The sequence below is a fragment of the Camelus bactrianus genome, chromosome 3 (assembly GCF_048773025.1).
Source record: "Camelus bactrianus isolate YW-2024 breed Bactrian camel chromosome 3, ASM4877302v1, whole genome shotgun sequence".
Taxonomy (NCBI): domain Eukaryota; kingdom Metazoa; phylum Chordata; class Mammalia; order Artiodactyla; family Camelidae; genus Camelus; species Camelus bactrianus.
Genome location: NC_133541.1, coordinates 104,286,074 through 104,308,980, shown reverse-complemented (window position 1 = coordinate 104,308,980; position 22,907 = coordinate 104,286,074). Strand labels below are relative to the sequence as shown.

The window sequence follows — 22,907 nt, the reverse complement described above, 5'->3', positions numbered from 1 at the left end:
ACTCACTCCTGCTCCCAGCTCTCCCCACCAATACAAAGCAGTTTCTGCGTGACAAAGTGACCCCTCTCCTCCCAACCCTCCTTTCTGGATGTCCAGGGAAGCTGCCAGGAACCAAAGCCCTTTGGGAGCAATAACATGCTCAGTGCTGACGTTGAACACATGATAAAGTAGTCCCCTCTCCAGCCACCTACTGAAAAAACCAGGCCTGAGGGACGAGTCTGTGAAGTGAGAATAACCGGTTTTATTGTTTCATGAGAAAACACATATCACGCTTCACAAGCTGTCACCTGGGAACAACACGGATTTTTGGCAAAGGGGACTTGGATGATCTGTCCACTCTCACACGATGACCCCTCCCTGCGCGCAGAGCAGAGGCACTTCCCACACCAGTTACAGGCCCGGTGCTTTTCTCGGCTGCAGTCAGAGGTGCGAGTGAACCTCTCTAGCAAGGGAGCCCCCTTTTGCCCTTTGCGGCTTCTGATCAGTCTGGGCAGCAGAGCAAACTTAACACCTCATTAGAGCCCCAAACCCAAACAAGTAAAACTCTGGGTCCTAAAAGCACTGAGTCTGCCACTGAATCATGGAACATAAAACAGAAATGACACGTGGTAGTTCTTTGAAAACCGATGGTGGAGAGTGGTCCTAAAGCAGGGCGTCTATGGGCCCTGACTTCCAGTTTCCTCTAGAACTTGTCAAGTCCATGAAGAAAGGACTTCACAAAGACAGGTGTTTCCTTCCCCAGAGAAAAGTTATCCGACATCAAATGTTTAGGTGAGAGATGACAGCTCTGATACTCAGCTTCCCGCTTCCTCAGACTTAACAAGATGCTGTCGGCGGAACAAATCTGAGAGTTAGCCAACAGCAAAGGCTGTTCTGTGTGTTTTTCTTCTTGCTAGAAAATTCCCTTTGGTTTTCTAAGATGCAAAGTGTGGAACAGATAGATCTCTGATGACTCTGGATGGGTACACAACACCAACACACATGCAATAGACATTTCAAAGTAATCTATTGTAAAGATTGTTATAAATTACAAAACCAGAAGACAAACAAATGAAACCCCACCACACTTCGTGGCTTTACAGTGCAAGATACTAACGAAATAAGCTGCCAGCCCTGGTACTACTTTATTGGAACAAAGATATGAAAAGTTTGGAAGTCCTTAAGTGTCCACTGTCCCAGAAAATAATTTCTATATGTTTCTATATTTTACACATCTTAAGTTTATTTATACAATAGTCCCTAATGAATAATATGTTACACCCTTTTAATAAACATTATTCACATACATACCTCATAAAGATTCTCTTTTGGTCTATTAAAAACTGTTTAAAAAACACCAGAGACACAAGAGTCCACAGGTTTGCTGCCTATATTTCCATGAAAGAGTGCATTTTTCTCCCTTTCCTCCTTTCCCCTAAATAACACCCTCTCCCTTGACCCAACATACAGTAATAAGAAGTAACAGTTTCAGAAGATGAAACTCAAACTTCATGGTTAGCAAACTATTCTCAGGTTCATTTCTGGGCTGAATCATTCTAATTCGTCCTCCTCTGCCTCCCCACCACCTGCATCCCTTTGTGACCCAGGACAATTTGGAATCTAAATGTTGGAGCTGACAGTCCAAAGATGAAAACTTTAGGAAATTGGGGAAGCTTTTCTTAAGCTTCTCAGTTTGGCTGGAAACATCAGATTCTTCATTTTGTGCTTTAGGAAAAATATTCGGCTCTTTGGCTAAGCAGTTTCACAGGAAAAGCTAAAATCTTCATGAAACTCTCTATGAAACTATGAGCCATGGAAAGTGCCCAGAGATGTGAAAAACAGCAAGTATCAAAATGAGGAGTGGTGGTTTCCTGCTGCTCTGAATGTCAGAGGCGGAAGCCAATCTCAGAAGAAGAAAATCTAGGCGAGAGGGCCTTGAAGACAAGGCTATAATTAGCCAATGTGATCTCACGGTTTCTGGGGATTAGAAGTTGCGTTGCCCCCCACACTTGACCCTGTCCAATTTACACAACTTGCTTTTGTGTGGATGGCTTATCTGTACTTAACCTTTCCATATGTCATATATAAAACTAAAGGTCCTTCCACCTCTAACCTTCTATGACTTTACCCTGGAAAGTGAAGTCATTGAAATCTATAGCTGGGCTATAAGGCCTCCTGGTCATAACAAGTACATTCCAGAATCTAAAGGCAGCATCTCTACACATTCATTGCTGCTGCAGCTAAAGAGGAGCCAACCAAACCCAAATTCCTCCCAGAGGAAATGGAACCAACACAGTCACAGCAGTTCAGAGAAAAGGGAGGACAGACTGTGGGCAGCACCATCACTGACCCTGTGTGAGAAGGAGATGTCATCACTACATTATCCCTTCTGTGGTCTCCTGATACCTCTTGCCTTCTCACTCACCTCTTGGCAGATAAAGCCAATACTGCAGGACTTCTTTGCTTATTATCACCTTCCCCTGAGGTTAACCGCAAGAAGGGCGTGATTAAGACATCTTAGTTATTCATCCCATTAAGAGATGGGTGCAGTTTGAGCCCTGAATGTGACAGCATCATACAGAAGAAAACATTTCTGTAACCACAAAATACAATCCTTATTTGACTCATAGTTTGGCTGATGTTTGCTCCTGTTTACCAGCAGGACTGGATGAAAGACTGAGGATGCTTCAATGCAAAATTCTGATCATGAACTTTAAAACCACTAACATATCCAAATCATGCTGCATTCTTGTTATTGTCTTTGATAATCAGGGAAGCATGTGCTTTTAGAAATGAAATTCTTATTGATGTCTTAAAATGGGGGAGAAGATGAAAACTTATGGCTCAGTCTTAGAGTATTTGTGCATTTCATTTATCTGTGTAGTATTTCTCTCAGGTTAGCACAATTTAAAATTTACATTTTAAATTATAGTCTTTTAAAAACCAAAGGTAGACTATCTTCCAATGTCTTCTTTAAAATGGCTTATTTCTGAACAAGAAAGTATGTATGGTTATAACTAGTTTTTGTATCTTTAGACTTGAAAGAGCCTCTCAGGAAGCTCTGCATTCTGTGGCATCTCTCTTAAGACATCATGCATTTTTCTGGTCTGAGATTCTTTGTGTACTAAGTCTTTATTTCCTTGATTGGTGTATTTTAACAAAAACCCTCTGGATCAGAAAGTGTCAGGGCAGAAATACAGAAAAGAATTGGAGTGGAAAAGAATGCATATGTGATAGAGTCAGGGGATGGGGTGAAGCCTGGGGACGTGGTGAAGAAGCACGGGCCTCTCTGGCTTGAACACCTGAGAGGAGAATATTATGCCGTCCCCTGCACTGCTCTAAATCTGAGCTAGAGAGACTGGCCAGACACAGCGCTGGAAGGCATTTGATGTCCAGTCCTTTCATTTGTCAGTTAGGTGCCAAGGTGTGAGAAATTGGCAAGACAGTTTGGCTTTGGTAGCAGATCCAAATAACAAGAGGGATGGGAGTCTGGTGTAACCTGTAACAGCACGTGACTCATTTGCTTTTTTCCGTCCTGGCCCGTCACCCACTGATACTGTGGGAAGACAGATTTGCTTTTTCTCCTATTACCCTCTGTCTTGGAGGCCAGCCTATTGGTATTCCTGTGCCATCCCTGATGTCCAAGGAGTAGCACACGGTCCGTAACTCTGCACGGAGCAGTTTCCATCCAAGCAGATGATTTGTTCTCTTCAGTATCCAGCTGTTGATAGTTCCTCCTGGGAAGATTTCCAATGCAGGTTCTGTGAAGGTGAAAAAGACTTCAGAATCTGCTGTATGAATGCAGCCTGGTTAAAACTAGAGTTCTTTAAAGTTCTTAAGTCTTTGGGGGCAGGTATCTGTCTTTTCATTTCACAGAAGAGATGCCCTGTCCTCGGTTCATCACATGGGGAAGTACAGACCATCGATTTTCCCATTACTGGTGACGCTAACTTTGGTCTTTTGGTTAAAGGTGGTGGTCTACCAGGTTTCTCCACTATAAAGTTGCTGCTTCCCCTTGGTGACTAATAAGTATCCTTTAAAGTGTGCACCGACCTCTTCAAGCTTTCACCCACTGTTTTTAATATCCGTTGATGATTCTTGTCTGAATTAGTTATTACTGTAGTGGTTACCAAAGGGTGATTTTTAAAAATTCCATCATTCCTTCTACACTTTGTAGTTGGAAGTTTAAGGAAGAACTTTACCTTCTAGAACCATCATTTATCTGTTTAATTAATTCATTAATTTGTATAGACTTGGGGATTCCTGTTTGATTATTTGTAGAGATCATCATCCATTACTGCCAAAAGTAAATAATCTGAATCTATTGATGTTCTTATATATCAGACAAACCCTAATTGAGAGACATTCTATGAAATAAATGGTCTATGTTCTTTGAAATGCCAAAATCAATGGATCCTGGGGAACTGTTCCAGATTAAAAGAAAATAAAGAGATATGACAAATGCAGTATGTGGTCCCAGATGGGATCCTAGACAATACATTAAAGTGTATTTTCTCTATAAAGGAAAGGAGTAGGACAATTAAAAACATAGCAGAGCAGAGGGGAGGGTGTAGCTCAGTGGTAGAGTGGTAGAGTGCTTCCCTAGCTCGCACAAGTTCCTGCATTTAATTCCCAATACCTCTGTTTAAAAAAGCAAACAAAAAAACCCCCCTAAAATTACCTTCCCTCCTTTAAAAGAATTTTAAAAAGAAAAAAACTTTTTTAAAGAAATTAAAAAATTAGCAGGGCAATTAGATAAGATCTATGGGCTAGTTATTAGTACTGTATCAATGTTAATTTTCTGATTTTGATAACTGTATTGTTGTTATGCAACATCCTTGTTTTTAGGAAATACACACTTTTAGGGAAGAACATTTAGGGAAAAATAGGCATTTGATTTTTAGTTTATTCTCAAATGGTTCAGAAAAATTACATATATAATTTATATTACATTTTAATTTAATATTTAATTAATATATAATATATGAAAGAAAGAGGATCAAAGCAAACATAGTAAAATGTTAATATCTAGGGAACCTAGTTCTAAAGGGTATTTAGGAACTCCTTGTACTATTTTAGCAACACTTCTGTAAGTCTGAAATTATTTCAAAAATAAAGTTAAAATCCACAAGGCCCCAGAATTTCTCCAAGGCCTCAAATGTTTTATTTCGATTTCTAAACTCAACCTGCATCCCTGTCATCCCTGCGTATGTCACCAACGTCCTCCCCTCCCTGCCCAGCCCCCAGTGCCTTTTCTCTTCCTGAGGCTGAGGATGCTCAGAGGGAAGGGCAGCCAACACTTCTGGCCACCCCTTGTCCAGGTGAGAGCAGGCAGTTTAGATGGGCATCACAGGAGCTGGCTGCTCCCCACGACTTTGCTGCCAGGGCTTGGCTCTTGGCCCTTCTGGGTGCAAATGAAGTCCCAAATGACCACGGTGATGGGGGACAGGAGAAAGCTCAAAGGATGATGGGAAATTGGTCCAATAACACTTATAAAGACTTGCTTGCTAAGAGGCCCAGGCTCAGAGTTTGTCTACAAGTGAGTTCCCATGAAAACCCGGAAAACAGGAAATAAGTAGAAAAGGGAATTGTTCATCTTCTGTCCAATTTTTCAATTTGGGGCCTGATTTCCTTTCTATCCAAAGACTCATGCTGACTTAACAGGCCAGTTTTCTCTTTGGGGAAACTTTAATGATGATCACATCCATAGTCTTTGTGGAGCGGCGGGAGACAGTCGGATCATGCAAGCCAAGTTCATGGGGAACACTGGTTTGGAGAGTCTGACCTGAGCCCCCACTCTCCAAAGGCAGAACTATGATTCGTGGCTACAGAGACCGAGTATAGTGAAGGAACAGGAGCTTTCAAGCAGGCAGTCACATTTAGGCTCAAAACTGAGCTTCTCTGCGCCCTCAGAGCCTGCCAGTGCAACGCAGACCTTACCTGAGGACGTGCTCCACTCAGCACAACAGCAAATCAGAGGCTCCAGGTGGCTGCATGGCATGAACACAAAGTCTGTGATTCCTAGGACGCATTCTGTGTCCCATCACCGCAGTAAGTTACACAGGCTTTGGACTTGCTGTCTCCACGGTACAGCCTCACACATGGGCAGACGTTTCAGCCTGCTGGTCACAACTATTGGCCCTTATAAGGCGGGGGGGGGGGTGCCTGGAGTAGACACACCCTGCTTCTCTTCCCTTTGCCTGGGTGGGTGCCAGTGCTGATGCTGGGCACGTGCCTTTGGAGATGGGTCAACCTGTTACTATCACAGTGGGCCCAGAAGAGACTGCTTTGGCCTGGGGTCAGCAGCTGGAGGCACATCCCTCCAAGACTGGAGGCTAGGTGATTTGTGACTACTGCTTCTGGATCCCAAGGGAGCAGTGGTGGTTTGTTAGCTCTTTAACTACATTTATTGTGATGTAGTGTTTCTGAGAGTGAGTGCAGGGACAGGGAAGTAATAAGGAAGTAAGTACTGAGGGAAGGAAGGCTGGCTGCCACAAGAATCTGACCTTCTAGGTTGTGCTAAATGATGTAGAGAGAACTTTAAGATCCACTGACATTTTAATAGACATCCGAACAGCCCATCAGTGATAGGCAGTGAGAACACACCTATGGCTGGCGTTGTGCAGTCCTGGGTAGCAGCCCTTATTAGTCCTTTGTCAACAGGCCAGGGAGTTTGGGATTAGGCAGGTAATAATTCTTTGCTTAGTGAGCACTAAGAAGACAGGTCTATTTGAAGTAGAAAACCCTGATGTCTGCAAGAAAGCTTTTGTGTCTCATCTTAAATGAGGTGGCAAGCAGTTAGCAGCATACAATAGAATCAGATTGCCTGCGTTTATTTCCAAACCTTTCCTGGCCACCTTGCCTAATGTGGCTTATACCCCGCTGCCATTCTCTGTCCCATCTCTTTGTTTCCTTCGTAACTTCTGTCATATAGAAATGATTCTGGTGGGGAGGGTATAGCTCAGTGGTGGAGTGCATGCTTAGGATGTACGAGGTCCTGGGTTCAATCCCAGGTACCTCCACTAAAAAAAAATCCTGTGTGTTCAGTTGTTTACCGTTTACTCCCCTTCACGAAGGCAGGAACATTACTTGCATTGTTCACTGCTGTATCCCAACTGGATGGAACAAAACCTCGCACCCAGTAGATGCTCAGTCAATATTTGTGGAATGAAAACAAATGAATAAATGAATGAGGTGACATTGATTTCTACCCAGGAAGAAAACATTCTATGGCTTTAAATGGAGATGGAGTAAGAGCCAGGACATTGGCTGGAAGCCCCTTGGTCATAATGGCGTGTCCAGCAGGGGTTTAACTAATCAACACATGCATTTTCTGACTTACAAAGTGTGCCAGGGACATGTAATTTTTGTTTACTGGCACCAAGGATGAGGGATTATTACTGAAATCAGCAGCCAGCTGGAAACACATCCCTGTCAGACCTATTTGCAAATTAGAATGGACATTTCATAAATTCTGTCAACCTTGTGAAGCTGCTGGTCCCCAAAGGGATGGCACCAGTGTGCTCACTGGCTGCATTCAGGGTCACAGACGACCCTCAACCTCAAACCTTCAACAGATGAGGATGGGAGGTAGCAGGGAACTCCAGAAGACAAAAGACTGATGAGGGTTATGGCATAAGATGCACTGAAAAATAACTGTTGTGTTGTCTCACATATTGGCACCACTGACAAGCTGATTTAAAAGGTGAAGAGAACAAAGCAGCTGAGATTTCTGGTCTTAAAGAGCCAGCTTCTTTCTGTGACCTTAGACAAGTGATTTATCCTCGGAGCCTCAGTTGTTTGATCTATAAATAGGGGACAATAATACCCGACTCATGGGAAGTTGTGAGGGTTCAATGAGAAAAGGCATGTAAACAATAATGACAGCTCACATTACAGAGCATCTTCTACATGCTGGGCACTGAGCTAATGACTTCATGCCCCTGATCTCACTTAATCCCGACCAAAGCACTCAAGGAAGCACAATTAGAACCTGCGTTTTACAGGCAAGGGGATTAAAGGTTGGGAAGATTAAGGGACTTCCCCATGGTAACATAGGGAGGAACTGTGGCATCTGGATTTGAATCCAGGTCACCTGACTCATTGTGCTCTTAACCAGCCTGTAACTGACCTTCAAAGGGGTTAGCTCAGTACCTGGCACTTAGTACACATGTAATGAATGGCAGCTAGAAAATTCTGTTCTGATTTTAGCGTTTGTCCTGACCACCTGCTTTCGAGCCTTTGTCATGCTTAACATCTCCTCCAACAGCTGCCATTTTTCAGGTCTCTTCTGCACACCAGCATCTGGCCTATCCGTCTCACTTAATCTTCCCAATATTTTTCACTCTTTAGATGAGTAAAGGAAGTCTCAGAGAGGTTAGTTAACTTGGTCCAAGGTCAAACAGCCAAGAAGTGGTGGGGCCAGGCTTTGAGCCCAGGGACATGGAAGATTCCAGAGCCCAGGTGCTCCTCTCTATGTAACAACACTTCTTCATGCTGCCATCTTTCAGAGCCTGTTTCATCTCAGTGAAGCTTTCCTGACAGCCGACACACTCCTTCATCGCTCCCCTCTTTCGCTTCTCTCTGTACCATCGAGCCTAGCTCTTTTCTGTGCCCTCTGTTTTTGAATTGTGCTTCCATATCCCTTTACTGGTAATAGCTACCATTTATTGAACACTTTGATGTACCCAGTGCCACGATCAAAGCTGTATGATCACGTGCATGATCTCGTTTAATTCTGCTGAGAATCCTATGAGGTGGAGGTTCTGATTCCCATTTGACAGATGAGAAAAGCAGGTTCAAGGAGGTGGTGTTGTAACTTTTCCAAGATGCTTTCATCGTTTGCCAAAGGAAACATAACTAGTAAATGACAAGCTGGGACAAAATCCCAGATAATTTGGTTTGAAAACCCATCAGCCTAGCTATTATATAATATTGTTTCTCCATATCCTGTAAAGTCCTAGTGGACTGGGAATACAGCTAGAATAGCTGTCCCCGAATCCTCGTTGACTAATGCTTTGAAACCTAGTCTTTACTGGAGGTCTCCATGATGAAGAAGTTCTAAGGTTTCAAACTCGCCAACATCTAAAAAGAATGTAAGATTAAAAAAGAATCCAGTTTAGAAATAGAATGTGCAGAATGGAATATCTGGAAATGTTGTTCCGATATCTAAAATTAGCCTTCCCTTCCAAACAGTATGGCCCCTTCTGGCTGTCTGACTGCCTGTTCTTTGTCACGGAAGCTGGCACTATCTCTCTCCAGCTGTGATTGACATGTCCTCCTCATTCAATGAGATCCTCCAGCTTTCTCCTAGATAGAGATGTAAACCATCTCCCAAGGAACTGGGTAGGGAAGGGGTAGGAATCCAGGTGCAACCCTTTGAAGGCTATATTTTTTTGAATTCCTCTTGGTTCTTCAGGTGTTTTTGCTGCCTCCTTACGTTCTGATTCAAGCTTACTTTTGCTTACTTGTGAGAGGCTCCTGACTGCAAGCAGTTCTCACAATCCTCTTGGATGGTCCATGGAGTCTTGTTTTCATGCGAAAGACATGAGAATGGCTCTGGCCTCCAGAACACTTGTGATCTACAGCAGTCAAACTCTGACACTGCAAATGGCCATCAAGTTGGTCGGTCACGCAAGCACTGATTCTAACAGCATTAACCAAGGATGCACAAAATGACTTTTGCAAATACCTTTTGCCTTTCTCTCTGGGTCTTGGCTGGCATCCTTTTAGCCTTACCAGGCTGCAGCTCTTGTCCATTCAGCAGTGACTCTATTTGCATAATTAGCTTGCATCTGTGGGTGTGAATTTTCTCCCAAAAGCAATTGCCTTTGAACTTTGGACAAATACCAGCATGGAACACTGGAAGAGGTCAGCTCTCAGAGCCCTCTTGCTCCCACAGAGAAGATGAGAGTGGGGGTCATTTTGGAAATTATATCCCCCTTCTTCTGGGACTCTGTATCCTTTAGAGTGAGGACAGGCAAGCCCAGAAATAAACTCATGAAAAGGGAGAGATCTAGGGAATGCAAAATGATCATTGTGTTTTGATGTCAATGGTCCAGAACCACATTGCAAGCTTCAGTTCTTTTTTAAGTTGCTTGGCTGTGTCTTGCCACCCTTGCAGCTGGGGTAGATTTACTTTTTGGATTTCTCTATACAGAACACTCTCAGTGACCTTCCTTCCCACCCTAACTTTTTGGATGACAAGACCCTTGTCCTTATTCTCTGGGGGGGCTTGACCCTCTGAGTTAAACCACCCCACCCCCCATCCTCATGCCTGTGATCTCAGCACACACACTGTGCATCCTCTCCCATCTCAGCCATATCAGGAGTTTATAGTTGCTATTGAAGAGGAGGGACCTAGTGATTTAAGATTAAGGTGTGGACTTAGAGTCGTGGGTTCTAGTCCTTGTTGCCTCGGACAGGTTGTTTCACCGCTGAGCCACAATTCTAATCTCTAAAATGGAATACTAGCAGTACCTGCCCTCAGAGGGTTGGGTAGGACTGGGTGGCATAATGCAGCTTAGGGCTTGCCACACAGTAGGTGCTCAGTAAATGGTGGTAATTATTGCTGGAGGAAGAGTCAGGCGTCTCCCTTCCATCTCAAACTAATTATGTGACCTTAGTCAAGGCATTGAAGCATCCTGGGTCTCAGCTTTTTGATCTGTACGCTGGGGACAAAAATAACTTCTCCCTGCACACTTCACAGGGTTCTCACGAAGAGTTGGTGGCGGCAGCAGCAAGATCTGTTTCAGTGTCAGAATCAGAGGAGCTACTTCTGGTCTCTGCAGTTGCTACCCAGAGGCGCCAGGTAAGGCCCAGAGCAGAGCTGCCTCCAGAAAACCTGATACTCAAACAATTTGGGCACAGCCACAATCCATATTTTCCTTATTCAGGAGCAACAAGTTCTCCCAAAACAGTGGTTTTTGGGAAGAATTCTTACAAAAAGCCCTTTAAACTCGAACTCCTCCAAACCAGACGTGCTGCTGCATCAAAATCTCATTTCCCAACAGTGAATCAAAGCTTTAGAATCCCAGTGACAGAAGCCAGATGGGAGTTCAAATATTCAGGCAAGGTATCGATGGCCTCAGGTTGCAATATTTGCTTTGACTAGTGTTTACAGAGCACCTTGATCAGCTGCACTGAAAGTTCCATATGGTACATGAGTGGGAAATTTACAAGGGAGTGATGAACATGGAATTCAGCAGAGCAGTTGTGAGGGAAGTGGGGAGGTGGGGAAGAAAGGAATGAGACTGGGAGAAGCACGCAGCAGGCCTCCGTGGTACTGAGAATTAGTTTTTAAAAAAGCTAGGTGGTAGGTATTGGTTTTTTGATCCTGTATAATTATCTATATAGAACATTTAACTCTGAAGGAGGAGAAAAGCAGAAAGGAGCCCCAAATCCAGAAAACACTAATAAGAAGCAATATTCTGTGAGGGCCGTATGTATTTTATGCATCCTCTCATAGAGCCTGGTCCAGAGTGCGTGCTGAATTAACTGTCGTTGAAAGAATGGATGGACGGATGGATGGGTGAGCCTGTAATGCCCCTCCGTGCCCTCCATCCCATCATCTTTGATCCCACCTCTGCTGCATCCATTTGTCAAAGGGTAGGTCAATAGGCAGAAGGGCCTCCTGGGAACATTTTGTTTATCCTCTGGTCTAGGACACAATACCATGCCCTGGCAAACAGCAGATGGCTTGATCATTTAACATTCCTCTATTTCAAGCAAAACGCCCTTGCAAGATTTATCCTCCGTGACGCCAGCCTCCTGCAAGGATCTCTAGAGATTCATCCTCTGGTTTGGTCTTGCCTGACCAACACATTCCCTAAGTGACTGCCTTTCAGGGCAACCTGAGAGTTTTCTGCAAGACCTCACACTCCCTACACTTAGTCCAAGGGGGAACTGGGGTCTTTAATCTCAAGACGTAAGCAAGAGAAGCTTCAGTGGCAGCGGCTGCCGCCCTGGTGAAGCCCAGTTTGGTAAGCGCTTGCTCCCAGCTTGGGATACTCGAGAGGACTTCGTTATTCTACCTGCCACAGCTGTTCGCTTCCCGAGAAAGGAGTCAGGCTGTGGGGCTGGCCCGCGTGCACAGAGGCAAGTGAGAGGACGAAGATGGAGGCCTGCTCATTTTATTAAAGCAAATTACGTTTTTCCATACCTGCCAAAATGATGCTGGGGGAGCTAGGAAGCTAAAGGGCATTGCTTATGCCTAGGAAACTGTTAGATGAAAAAGGTAGGCAAATGGGCAAGGAGCTGCCCATCCTCCAAGTCAGCTTCTTTTCTAAGCCAAGGGCCTGATGAGGGTGATTGTTAAGGGCTGAACAGTGGCCAGGATGGGGGTCAGGAAGTGTTGGGCTTAACAGCAGTGCTCTTAACCTCTGAATGTCCTCTCTGGGCCTTATTCTCTACAACAGGGTAACAGTCATGATATTTAATAACTGGTATGGTGTAGGCACTAGCTAGTCAGAATGAAGAAGGGCTGTGCTGGCAGTCTCAGCTGCACCTGGCCTTAGCTTTTTAGCTGTTGGAAGGGAGAGTGATGAGGACCTGGAGGAAGGGCCAGAGTGCGGGAGTGGGGAGCGGTCTAGGGGAGCTCAGAGCATCTACTGTTCACCTTTCACGTTCAATATATTAACAACCAGGGTGGCTATATTCCTGCTGAAAGTCAGAGTTGAGCATTGGCTCTGCTATACAATATGAGAAAATTGAGTTTGATTCTCATACTTTATGTGCATCAGAATCACTTGGGAAGCTCGTTGAAAACCCGGATGCCCAGTCCCCACCTCAGAACTACTGAACAGCACCCTGTAGGGCCAGGCTGGGACCACTATGCTCCTGAGACCTGTGTGCGTGGGTCAGCTGGCCTCTAAGGATCCAGCGCTGACTTTCAAGGGCTTTCTGATGCCTCTGAGAGATGACGTCGAGCACACAGTCTCCAGAGGAACACGCCCCACTCAGGGGTAGGTCATGTGAGTGAGTGAAGCAGGCTGATGGGGCCGTGCAAACTGAAGGGTGCGTGTCTGTTTCATGGAAGTCTTGACCCCGACCCAGCCATCACTGGCTGGCTGCAGTTGGGAAGGCAGGCCTCGTGTGGATGACCTTCTGAATTTTCAAGGGAAGGTGGAAGTCAGTGAGTCAGGAAGTCGCTGAGTCAGTCCTGCATCTCACCCCATCACAGGCGGGGTGTTGTTTTCTACTCTTCCTGCTCCAAAAGCCTGGTTGATGGGAGGGTGAAGGGCAGTGGAGACATAGCCGGCCCCACCCGAGAAGGGAAGGAGGCAAGTTTAAGTGAGGACCTTGATGCTGCTTACGGAGACTGGATGGAAGGGGGTGGCATTTCCTTAAGTGTGGCCATCACAGTCTGCTCTCAGCTGGCTGTCCCCCTGCTTCACCTTAGGTGTCCTCCTCCCCCTCCCCCAGCAGAGCCCGCCCTCAGCAGCTTTCTTAGCACTGAGGTGCCAGGTCTGATCATGGGGTAAAGGGGCACCTTTCCTAGTGACTCTGAGTCTTAGCTGAGAGGATGAAGCTCGCACAGGACGTGATATTTGGCTTCAGACATGAGGTGCTAGGGTTCTCCCTGGGATGCCCTAGAATGTTCCACAAAGGAGTGGATTCCTCGGAGTACAAGACAACGTGGCCTGATTGTTACATTTAAACCCGACTGCCAAATGCTTCTCCTCCGGCTTGCCCATCCTTTCTCCCTCCCCTTTGTCTGTCTGACTCTTTCTTGTCCTCTAGGACTCCGTCTAGACTGTGTTCTGACCTCCACGACTCGGCCACTTGGCCCCCTTTAGCACCACAGCCCGGGGCATGCCCTTGTTCTAGACGTTCTCACCTGGAATGTCAGTGGCCTGCTTCCTTAAAAACGTTCAAAGCTGATGTTTTTCAGGCATTCGCTCTGTGCCAGCACAGTTTCAGTGCCTTTAATAATATACTCTTAGTTAACCCTCACAACAGCCCAAAGACATTGGCACTATTATCACTCCTGTTTAAGAAGACATGGCTCAAAGAGGTTAAGTAACTTGCCCAACATCACATAGCTGGCAAGTAGTCAGGATTTGGACCCAGCCTGTGTGCAGCAGAGCCTGCATTTGTAACCAGTGCACTCTGCCACCCACCCTGCAGTCTGAAGTCAGTGGCCTGATGTCAGGGATGGTCTCTTGGTGCACGTAGCATGGTCCCGAGTTGGGCTCTGAAGTTAGGAGCTTGAACTTGGGGTGTGGGCAGCTCTCAGACTTGCGCTGCCACCGTCTGTACTTAACTGTCACGCCTCAGTTTCCTTGGCTCCATAATGGGGACAGTTCTACTTGCCTTATAAGGTTATGGTGGAGGTTATAGGAAAGGATGTATCTCTTGTCCTCACTGCAGTGCCCAGATCAGAAATGTCTGCAGCATGGTGCTGGAATAAATGATGGGCAGGCCCAGTGAGTTCAATTTTACTGCCCCTTTCAAAGCCTCATACGACTCCACAGGGATGGGATTTGGTTTGGGAGGAAGGGCGTTTGATGCTGGGCTTGGCGGAAGGAGGCTGGATGGGATGGAGTGGCAAGCCTTCGGAGCTGCTTACATTTCTCAGAGAGGTTACTCTACAGAGGACATGGACAACAGGAGGAATATTCTGTTCCATTTGGAAGGTGTGCATTGTGTCTCCATTACAGCCAAATGGACTGCTTTTCAGCCACAGCGGTTAAAAATTAACTGGATTCATTGCTAGTGAGGCACAGACTAAATATTTGGTTGGCTGGGCGTGTCTTAGATCTGCTGCCCTGGGTGTCGAGTAGATTGCTAAACTCGTTGCTGAACTCAGCGAGAGCACTTTTTTGGGGTAAAAATGAGGCATAGGTCCTTGTATTTTGACAAATCATATAATGCCTGCCTGTCCTTGTGACTTTTCCATATTTTCCCATCTGAATTATTATATTCACCTCAATGAGTCATGGAGTTGGGCTTGATGGTTTTGTGGAGTAGGCATGGGTCAGTATCTCCGAGAAACACCTAGAATGTGTTGCCATGTTGGCTCTACCAACCTCAAAGTTCTGACATGCGTGCGGTATTCCTTGGCAGGATTATGGTTTTGTTTTTGCTTTAATATGGGTCTGGAAAAGTCTTGGCAATTCAGTTTGCCAAGTGTGTGTTTGGTATGTAAAAGATAAATGTGTTTAATCCCAGTATCTTCAAAACTGTCCAGGGAGAAGGTCTAATTAGACCTGCCTATTTTTTTTTTAATGACATCCAGGCTTAATAGCAAATGGCATTTATGCACTAAAGTGCCCACATTGATGGGCATGCAATAAATGTCAAACCCCAACAATTAAGTTTAATGAGGATGAGCGGTTTGTCCTGCAGCACTGCCTCGGATGCCTGGGATGCCCTCTCACCCCTGTTTACAAGGCTCTGCCTGGTTCGTCCCGCTTGCTTCAGCCCCATCTTAGTGGGGTCACCTAGTGTTGCAGATTCCATTCTTCTTTCCCCACCTTGACCATCAGGAATGAAAAGAGAAGACTCTTTTATCTTCTCCCCTGACCCTCTGTCTTTCTCTCTCACTCGCATCACCTCCCCACACTCTCTCCTGCATGTTTTCTTCACTGTCCCTCTTTCTCGTCCTGCTTTCCCCCTTTTCCTCTCCAGCCTTGTTTGTCCAGTCCATTTTCATAAACGCTTCCCTCTAGAAAGCGCCCCCACCACGGCTGTGGATTGGCAGCTTCTCAGTGGCACTGCTGCCTTACCCTGCAACCTGGTGAAACAGCTAGTCTGCCCCAAACAGAAGTCAGTGAGCGTAAAGAAAGTTGCAGCACAAACAGAAAACACATCTAAGTTCAGACCCCTTACAAAGTTGTTTTTAAGCATGCTGTGCATTCTTGGGGAGGTCAGACTGGAGCCAGGATGCGTGAATTGTCCGTCATAGCAGACAGGACCCTGTCCACCGGTACGTGCTTCCTGCTGATCTACTGCACAGGATTCTATGTGGAAAGACAGACTGAGAAGCTTAAAGTATGACCGTTGTCAGCTCTCTCTCTGACCTTGTTTGGAGCAAAGCCGGAAAAATGACTCCCCTTGGTTTTAGAGGGTTCTCGGAATGTTCAAAGTATCTATCTCACACCCTTCCCAAAAGGTTCTCCCCGGGCAGCCCGGATTATGACTCTATGGAGGGAAAAAGATATAGCAGCTACTAGTGGCCGGACTCCAGGCCCTAGAAAATGACAGAAGCTATTCTAAGATGTTGAGGTCAAAGAAGCCATGCCAACATTCCCACCTTCGTGACCCCCCTGACTGAAGCCCCTTTTAGAACATCTTAGAAATTCTACACAGAGCAGAGGGGACGAGAGGCTGCAGACTCCACACTGGGGAACAGAGTGGGCAGGACGAGCTCCCACTTCTTGGTCTGAGTAGTGGCCTTGCTGCATTGAATCATATTTGGAAGACCACCCAGTGTATCCTCCCAGCCAGGCAGGAATTCCCACCCAACCTGTCCTTTGCTGGAGGTAAAATGGGCAGAAAAAGGACCCAGGCTCAAGTCCCCAAAGAATGGCAGGACGCCCTCAGTGGAGGCAGACTGTATTTAAATGCAATTCACCTCTCTGGGGGTCTAGGAAAAGCCACCTGTAGATTCATTTGCTGGGAAACGTGGTCTGCGTGGCTGAGGCCGTGGATGCTGAGGTCATGGTTTTGCTAAAAGTTGACTTCCTCCGCAGGTCCGTCTGCTGTCCAGAATGGCAGCCGCTTCGGTGGGCGAAGAGAGTGGTCATCTCTGGGCCCAAGGGGGCTGCTTCAGGCTGGGACCCCTTCGGGGTGGCTGGCTGTTCAGGCTTTCCGGTGCTGGGATGGGAGGTATGATGTTTGGCGGGGGGAGGGCTGTAATTCTGAAATCTCACGGTTTTGACTTGCTGTGAGAGAGAGAAGAGCAAAGGGACACAGGTGAGGTGGGAGCCGTGTGCTATTTCCCCCTGGGACTCAGTTCATGCTGTTTCTCTGCATTTGGCCCTTCTTGGAATGCCTCGTTCACATGTTCACTCAGCAAATACCTGTTCTGCTATGAGTGTCTACCAAGCATCACATGCTCTGGCAGGTGCTGTGAATCCAAGCGCGAACAAAACCGCCCTGGCCAATGACAGGGATGACAAGTGCTGTGGTGGGGCAGATGTGAGATGTGGAGGGATGGCAGAGGGGTGTCCAACTGGAGCTGGAGTAGGGCTTGGCTGCGAAGGCCACCTAGAGGCAGAGCTGTCTCAGCGAGGCACTGAAGAACGATTGGGAATTATCTAGGAGAAACAGAGTTCCTGGGGCAAGAGAGTATGGTCCCTTTGAGAATCTATAAGAAGTTCACCTCCCCTCTCTCCTCTGTGCCTACAACTAAGGCCAATCTCAAGGCCCACCTCTTCTTTGAGGCCTCCTGGCTGACTCCCACCGAGAGACTTCCATCAGAACAGAGTTAGCAAGCTGGACCCTCGCGGACTGAGTTTAGTCTGCAGAATGTTTGGGAGTTTGATTTAGCTGCCAATGTATAAAAATTGGGAGATTGCATGTAAAAAATCAGGATTTCATATGTCCCTTAAGGTAACCAAAGCTCAGGCACACGGGGGCCTGTGCCCCATTCTGGCTACAGCTGGCCGGAGCCGGTGGGCAGTTCCCCTTTTCTAGGGTTTGCACAAGCCCTTCCTCACTCTTCTTTCCTAGCCTGTTATACACCTGCCCGCCACCAAGAGGTATCTGCTTTGGCCAGTCCCTGTCTCAGGGCTTATCAAGGTGTTCCATGCCACTGCTTAGACATTATTTCTTTTTTCTATGAAATTGAATCCTAGTGTCCCCACACTGAGAATCCAAATGTTTTCGTACTTTTGACCCTCACCATATTTAGCAGAGGTCTGGGCCTCTACTAAACACAGTTTGAGGCCTGTAGCTAATACCTCGGGGTCATGGACAAGTGGGGCCTGGAGAACTCTGAATGAACTGAATACTGCAATTCAGAAAAAGAATTCTCAGCTTTTCAACCAGTTAACACTTTTCTCCAATGCCTTTCCCTCCACGCTTGTAGGTTAGCCTTAAGAGCGTGAGTTTTTGTATCAGATCTGCATTCTGCTCCAGGCACTCATGGGTGTCAGCTGTGCCTTTGGGTAATAGACTTGAACACCATAAGTCTTCATTTCCTCATTTTAAAATGAGGGTGATGATAATGATCATATCTATTTCTGAAGGTTGTCAGAATTAGGCGAGATAGGACGAGTGAAGTACGCAGCGCCGTGCCTGCTAGGTTCTAGCATTCAGTAAGTGCTTAACAAAGAGGAGAAAGCCACACCATCTTCCTTCCCCTTTGGAGGGGAACGGGTGGTGGTGGTGTGATGGTGGTGACAGTGGTGTGCTGTGCAAAAAACTAAAAGATAATCATCACCTAATTTTCTTAATGTCACCTCCTCATCCCACCATCCCTCCTGCCTCAAGGATATTATTGAGAACATAATACTTTTTCAAAAACTCTTACGTCTTCTAGTGAAAAGCCCTGAAATCAGACATCACAGTAACAGTTCGTGAGTAGTTACAACTGCGCGTGACCTTGATAAGTCACTTAAATTCTCCTGTGTTTCAGTTGCCTCTTCTATACTGTGAACGAATTCTGTATCAAGCCCGATGTATGCACTTGACTGCTCTGACCTCAGTTACTTTCTACTCCAATCCTATGAGGCTACTTCTCTTTTTACCACCACTTTACAGATCAGGCAAAAGAAGAGTCTATGGTGGTGAAGCATTTTGACCAGCCCCCAGCTAGCCAGCAGCAGAGCTGGAATTCAAATCGAGATGGTGTCTGATGCCAAAGCCGTATTTTTCCCAAGCCACTTCTGGGCCTTGAGAGGAGGATGTGTAAGATACTCTGGAAGCACCAAGGAAATTCAGTAACACGTCTAGAGAGGGTGTGAATGGTGGGGGGGACGTAGAGGGGGTTGTGCGTGAGGACGCAAAGTTAGGGGTCGAAAGCTACTCCTACCTTTTCGCTGCCATTTCTGGAGTTTTCTGGTTTCACCAGGATGGAGGGCGGGGCAGATGCCGGCGGTTTTGGTAGAGGCTCACTCTTGACGGGGGTGTCTTTGCCCTCCATGATGAGGGAACTGGCTGCTGAGTGGATCCTGGTGTCGCTGCCCCTGCTGACACCCGTGAGGGTGGGCTCCCCGGTGGGAGCGGACTTGGGTCCCACGTCCGCCACCACCGCCGAGGCTGAGGAGGGCACCCCCTGTGGCTGGTAGGCTTGGAACTGCTGAGGCCGGACCACCATGGTGGGGCTGCGTCGGAGGGAGCCCACCACAAGGGTGGGGATCCCGGACTGGATGGGTCTCTGCAGGGATCCACCTGGGGAATTATAGGACAGTGACGTCAGCAGAGGGGCGGCTGACAGCAGCCTGGGCGGGGGCTGGGTGAGCGCCGGGCCCTGATATCCCAGAATAGTTCAGTGCTTTCCCAGTTTGACTGCACTTACATTCTCCCAGGGTCTTTCAAAGGTGACCTTGTTCTTTTTTTAGTGCTGATTGCTGAGGCTGGCAGCAAATAACTGGCTGGGTGAATATTGGGGCACAGGGTGTCAGAAGTCTGTTACCTCCATTTGCCTTCTGTCTCTCTCTCTCTCTCTCTCTCTCACGCACACACACACACTTTCTCTCTCTCTCTCTCTCTCCTACTCTCTCTCCTACTCTCTCTCCAGGCCTTTAAGGTAGAAAATGAAGAAGACAGTCTTGAAGAGACAGCTTCACAGTGAGAAGCAAACACAAAGCCATGCAGACCAAAGAGGAAACCAAAGACAGAGACAAAGGAAGAGACAGTAGGAATTGATAAACTGAAGAGACAGTCAGCTCAGAGGCAGGAGCTGGAGGGAGAGAAAGCAGAAGAGAGGGGAGAGGACTCTGATCAGTTTCATGACGCAAATTCTGACGGAAGCTCCAGTAGTGGGACCTCTGCTTTTTGTCAGGTCCTCAGGGAGGAAGGGAGGGTGGGAGTTAGTGTGTGTGTGCCGGGCAAATGTGACAGCAGCCGGAAACAAATTTGGAAAGCTTTCTCACGAGTTAGGAGTATGCTTTGCCAAATCCCACGACACAGGCTCTGGAATCAGATCTCCCAGGGAGCCTGGGGCAAGTCAGTCACATCACCCCCCTGGTCCTTGGTCCCCTCCTTGTAAACTGGAGCTGGTAACAGCACCTCATGGGCTGGGGTGAGGATTATGTTGTTTCATGTGTGCAAAGTGTTAGGATAGTGCCTGGAACATAATAAATGTCTCGTGTTTGTTACCTATCTCTTTTGTGGGGTAAAGGAGAGCAAACCCTGAAAATGCAAGGTCTAGGGGTTTGGTTTTGCCCCTTCCCTGAGCTCACTCTTGATGGTCCTCCCTCAGTAAAAGGAAGCCATGCCTTCCTCAGATTCTCTGGAAGACAGGAGATGCCCATCTCTCGAGCATATGTCCTGTGGGTGACCTGGAGAATAATCGAGAATTCACTGCACTCTGGAGAGCAGTGGGGAGACACTGAGAAGCACTGGGGGCCATTTCTCTGTTAAGGGTCTCCCAGCATTTAGAGCCATAGGTGACGTCCAGCAGAGATGTTAGTCCTTCATGACACTCTCTGGACATGTGTGTGAATCAAAGCCATTTGTGTCCAGCACAGCAGGCCCTGTGTCATGAGTTCATCAAGCTGGGTGCAAACACAAAAAGTAGAACGCTCACTGAACACCGTTGGTATTCTCAGCTGCTGCCAGCAAGCCAGCCACCCCTTGCACAAGTCTGCCCTTTCAGTGTCGACATTTTTCCACTGACAGCCCTGTGAGTTGCATACAGTCAGTTCTCTGTCATTTTCTTCGCTTTGGGGAGATTGATAGCTTGACCAGCCTCACCTTGAGAAAGAGAGAGAGAGAGAGAGAGAGAGAAAGCCTCTGGGACCTGAGACAGTCAAACCCACATTGGGCAGACATGTCCTTAAGCCCCAAGAAATGCATGAAAAATCAGTTTATTACCTTATCTATTTATCTTCGTTCCTAACTTCCAAGAGATTCAGTGTTTTCTTATTACGTGGGCATACAATGCAAGCGGGCAAAACTCCAGGCCAATCAAGATCTACGCAGAGGTTGGGAGGGAGTGTCCAAGAGGAAGCTTGAGCATTGTCAAGGGGATGCCCATCTTGGCATTCATGGGTGGTCAAGACCAAGTGTGATCATGTCAGCCCTAAGTTCACGTTCTAGATGATCTGCTTAGTTGTAGTAGCAGTGATAGTCCTGAGAAAATACTAACACTATAAAAATACAGCTAACATTTCCCCCAGGCTTATTCTGTGTCAGGCACTGTGTTATTAGGCTTAAGTGGATTATTTCATTACCCTGATGATGTAGGTTCTATTTTTATTTCCATTTTATAAATGAGAAAACTGCAGACCCAAGAGGTCAGTCACTTGCTCAAGGCTGTTGTGGGGGGACTACCTGTTGTGTGTGTGTGCTAGGGGAAGAAGGTGGAGGTTGGTGCAGGAGGGTGGAGGAGGGAGGCACGTTTGGGAAGAATTAAGAAGCAAGAGTAGTGGGATTGGTGGTCAAGCCAGAGATCAGATGAAAGCACTGAGAAAGGGTGGAGCTACTATACTTGTTTAAATTTTCCTGGGGCATTTTCCTGTGTGGCATATTGTCCCACATGTGAATCTTTTGCTCTGACTAGTCATGCTGCATTTTTACCTACAATCATTTTTCTGAGATAGCAGGAGAGATTGCAGAGCCCAGTTTAAGTCAGGGGATGTAGAACACATCAAATTGACTTCTCTTGGCTCACTGTCTTCTTCTGGAGAGGTGTATGGATATAGAAGCTTGAAGTTTTGTAGAACAATGGGTTTCAAATGCTTTTTAGAACCCCTGAAATTGAAGTCTTATGCAGAAGTTCAATTTTAAGATGAAGGATCTATATAATTGCCACGTATGCAGTGCAGATGTTACATAAAAATAAAAGCAAGGAGCAGAACAGTGTGCTGTGATTACAAGGTATGTATGTATGTGGACAAGAACTTGGGATTGGGGGTTAAGGCTATATGAAGGAGACTTTTGTACAGTATAATTTTTTTTTTTTTTTTTGCCTTGTGCACGTAGTAGTTAAAGAAAGTGGGATTCAGGGGCTCTTGGCATCCTTTTCCTTCTCCCCTGCATCCTTCCTTTGTTTCCCTTTTGGCACCCCCTCTGAGGGGTTCCCTGGAACACAGTTTGAGAAGCACTGATCCAGCAGGCGCTTTAGCCATTGTGTCTTCATAAGAACCAGCATCCACCTCAGCTATGTCCTAATTCTGTGTTGGTACTCAGGGCTGCCGTCAGCCCAGTCAATTAACATGCATGTATGAAGTGACTGAGGGCAGTGAGCTTGAGACAGTCTGGTTTCATCCAATCAAACAACTCAGTATTTGGGAATTGTAAAGCAGCCTTCATGGAGGCTTGTTTTAAAGCCAAGATCCTTGTGTTTGCAAAAAGCACTCTGTTTACCTGGGGTCAGATGTCCCCATCACTTAGCTCTAGGCATGTTCCTCTAGGCCACCACTTACTCTTTCTCATGCTGCTCCGCCCTTTGCGAAGAGAGCCCTGCCCCGTGGGCCCCAGGCCGGCTGTGCTCCGCGTGGGGTTGACCACAGCGGTGGGCACGAAGACGGACTTGAAGGGACGGTTCTGCCGGGGATTGGCTTCGGAAATGCTGCCTTGGGAGGACACAGAGGAGGTGGATAACGTCCACGTGGTGTAGAGACCAGGGCTGCGGGAATCTGGAAAGCTAGATGCCTTTCTGGTTGTGGAAATTTGTTTTTGAAAGAGAAGAAATAGAGAAAGAAAATGTTCAGTCAAGAGTCCTATTTTATTTTGTTTGTTTTTGTTTTTTGGTGGGGGGAGGTAACTAGGTTTTACTTCTTTATTTATTCTTAGATGATGTACTGGGGATTGAA

At 46.5% G+C, this 22,907-nt stretch overlaps 1 protein-coding gene across 6 annotated transcripts in view; it reads right to left on the bottom strand.

Moving 5' to 3' along the window:
* Positions 1 to 221: 221 nt before the first annotated feature.
* SH3RF2 (SH3 domain containing ring finger 2) overlaps positions 222 to 22,907 on the bottom strand; it is a 119,522-nt gene continuing 96,836 nt past the window's right edge. For 3 of the 6 annotated variants that reach the window (XM_010959599.3, XM_074360875.1, XM_010959601.3), the window contains 3 exons: positions 22,518 to 22,750; positions 18,959 to 19,317; positions 16,521 to 16,865 (listed from right to left, as the gene is read on the bottom strand). In XM_010959599.3, the coding sequence (XP_010957901.1) occupies positions 16,590 to 16,865; positions 18,959 to 19,317; positions 22,518 to 22,750 (868 nt within the window). In that variant the 3' untranslated portion in view covers positions 16,521 to 16,589. Of the gene's footprint in view, positions 3,741 to 4,867; positions 5,970 to 16,520; positions 16,866 to 18,958; positions 19,318 to 22,517; positions 22,751 to 22,907 lie in introns of those variants that run through there. The other 3 variants (XR_006726626.2, XM_045520064.2, XM_045520065.2) reach the window with 3 other exon arrangements.